Raw genomic sequence first — 3,134 nt, 5'->3', positions numbered from 1 at the left:
TTTTAATTTCATCAACTACAAAAGTAGAACATTTTCGTTTATTAGAGCAAGTTTTACAACACTTTTTAAAATACAATGTGCATCTTAATGGTGATAAATGTGTTTTTATGCAAACTAAGGTTGAGTTTCTAGGACATATAACAGATGAATTTGGAATTCATCCAACTGAAGAAAAGGTGTCTGCAATAAAAAATATCAAAACACCACAAAATGTCACAGAACTCAAATCGTTTTTAGGACTTTTAAATTATTATGCTAAATTTATTAAAAATTCATCTACATTGTTATCACCTCTATATGAATTACTTAACAAGGATGTCCCATGGATCTGGTCCAAGCAGTGCCAGGAAACATTTCTAAAATGTAAATCTTTGTTAACTTCTAAAACTGTCTTAGCTCACTATGACGAAAGATTGCCTTTACAACTGTCTTGTGATGCTTCCCCTAGGGGCAGTTTTATCGCATATAGTGGAAGGGGAGGAACGTCCTGTTGCTTATGCATCTAGAACGTTGACTAAAGCTGAAAGTAATTACTCACAAACAGAAAAAGAACCTCTAGCTATAGTGTACGGTTGCAAGAAATTCCATCAGTACCTGTTCGGACGGACATTTGTCCTGGTCACGGATCATCAACCTTTGTTGACTATTTTTGCTTCCGATAAATCCATTCCTGCTATGTCTGCTGCACGATTGTAAAGGTGGGTTCTCTTATTATCTTCATTTAAGTATACAATTAAGTACAAAAAGGGAATTTTAAACCAGAATGCTGATGCTTTGTCTAGATTACCTGATAAAAATGTTGAAACAGATATGTATCTTTCTGATATTTTTCGGGTATCTTATGTTGACGAATTGCCTCTGATGTCGGATGACATTGCTCGTGCTAAGCGAGTAGAAAAAGTTCTTGGTGTAATACTGAAGTATGTTCAGAGTGGATTTCCAGAAAGTACTGATAATCCTGAGTTAAAGCCTTTCTTCAATAGGAGAGATGAACTGTCGTGTGACAAGAACTGTTTGTTGTGGGGCATGCGTGTTGTTATTCCAAGTGTATACCGGAGCAGAGTATTGGATTTGCTGAATGGTACGCACCAGGATACAACAAAGATGAAAGCTATTGCTCGTAGCCATGTTTGGTGGCCAAATTTGGATAAAGACATAGAAGGTATCTCATCTCAATGTCTGGCTTGTCAAAAATTTAGCTAGAGACCCTCCGGCATCTCCGCTTCAACCATGGCGCTGTCCAAAAGCACCATGGCATCGTGTCTATATTTATTTTGCTCAAAAGTATCAAAGTAATTGCCTAATCGTGGTTGACAGTTTCTTCAAATGGATCGAAGTAATTAAAATGTCGTCTACGGTATCGTCAAGTACTAGAGCAGCTCTACAGCAATTGTTTTCAAGGTATGGGTTTCCTTTAGAAATTGTTTCGGACAATGGTCTTCAATTTATTTCTCATGAATTTTCGCAGTTTTTAAAATCTGTTGGTGTTGTGCATACTCTGATTCCTGCTTATCATCCAAAATCTAATGGATTAGCCGAAAGATATGTGCAAACGTTTAAATATGGTCTAGATAAAATGTCAGCTGATAGGAATGATAACTCATCTATTGGTAACAAAATTCAGCGATTTTTGTTAATGTATCGTTCGACTCCTCACAGTATGACTGGAAAGTCACCAGCTGAACTTTTTCTAGGTGGTCATATAAGAACAACATTACATTTACTCCATCCCTGCGCTTCTTCGCATGTTGAAAAGAAACAAGCCGAGCAGAAATTTTATCACGACCGTTCCCATTCTAGAAATTATAGTTTTTCACCTAATCAAATTGTGTGGATACGATCTCATAGAAGTAAACAAAAGTGGACTCAAGGCACATTATTTAAGCCAGAAGGTTTTAACACATGGGTAGTCAACATTGATGGTAAAAAAATTTTTAGCGCATAATGAGCAAATCCGTCCGTCTTCTATTATTGATACCGATTCAAGTATAGTTGAAGATGATATACATAAAGAACTGTCTGATTGTGATGAAATAAAACCTTCAAATGACATTATTCAGGACAGTTAACCGATTAATATTTCTAATGATACACCATGTTTGGATAATAATTCATCCTTTTCTGATAATTTGTCAAGTTCTAATAATAATGTACCGAATTGTAGTATTAGTTCTCCTATTTTTGAAAATAATGTAAATCCCGAATGCATTGTACAAGATAATGTTACTAATATACCAAATGAAAATGTTGATGCTAAAATTCCTGTTATTAGATACCCATTGAGAAATAGTAAGAAACCCGATAGACTTGGCTTTTAGTTGTTTAATTGTATTATAGTCTTTATACATTTTTTGAAGGGGGTACTGTAATATATCGATTTTATATCGTATCAATATTTGTAATGTTTAGTTTAAACTTCTTGATTGGCAACGCCAGCACTAAATCAGTTTAGTTTCCGTGCTTGAAAATAATTTTTAATCTTGTGTTGTCACTGTTCTATTCATTTTGTTCATCTCTTACGCAGTATTGCATTAATTTTCTACAAGTTATTATAGTAATGACATCAAATTTTATTTTCCATCATACAAGGGAGCCCCCTTGTATATTTTCAGCCATAGTTGAAGTTGATTTTTGTCGAAAAACAAGAAGATAGATTTTGCTTTAAAAACTTAGTGTGGTTATTCCAACTTCTCACATCCGTGAATTTGAATTTCAAGCATGTAAATCGATGTAAAAAAAGAAGTGAACATGTTTTCGTATGCTTAACATGTGCGGATTGTAGCAACGAAGAAAAAAAATAAATGAAAAATGTATCTATTAGGCCGATATTAATTTGAAAATACTTTAAGCCGTACTTTAATTAAGAGCGCTTAATATTATATTCCCACTAATCATTAAAATAGCTGATTGTTTGCCCAATTAACAAAATTACTACTTTGATATTAAATTGGCTTCGATTTCTAATTTTTTTTTTCCGTGAACAAGTCATCTTTTTTTATTTATGAGTAAAATAATTGGAACTTAGCTGGGCCATTGTTTCTAGTTACTTCTAGTAGGTAACACTTTCATATAAGAATGAAAAAGAAAGAAAACAAAAGTTTTCGAAATAACTAAAAATATTTGCGTTTAAAAGT

The 3,134-nt window shown here is 33.6% G+C and overlaps 1 protein-coding gene across 1 annotated transcript; it reads left to right on the top strand.

Annotated features, from left to right (window-relative positions):
- The first annotated feature begins 1,345 nt into the window (after positions 1–1,345).
- Positions 1,346–1,945, top strand: LOC129232081 (uncharacterized protein K02A2.6-like). The gene has a single exon (XM_054866318.1). The coding sequence runs from the start codon at positions 1,346–1,348 to the stop codon at positions 1,943–1,945; it is 600 nt and encodes a 199-aa protein (XP_054722293.1).
- The last annotated feature ends 1,189 nt before the right edge of the window (positions 1,946–3,134 follow it).

This window comes from Uloborus diversus, unplaced genomic scaffold (genome assembly GCF_026930045.1).
Source record: "Uloborus diversus isolate 005 unplaced genomic scaffold, Udiv.v.3.1 scaffold_105, whole genome shotgun sequence".
Taxonomy (NCBI): Eukaryota; Metazoa; Arthropoda; class Arachnida; order Araneae; family Uloboridae; genus Uloborus; species Uloborus diversus.
This window is presented reverse-complemented; position numbering and strand designations above follow the sequence as displayed.

What these genes read in the sequence shown, in the direction of transcription:
- LOC129232081 (XM_054866318.1), top strand. Translation starts at nt 1,346, where the DNA reads ATGTCGTCTACGGTATCGTCAAGTACTAGAGCAGCTCTACAGCAATTG.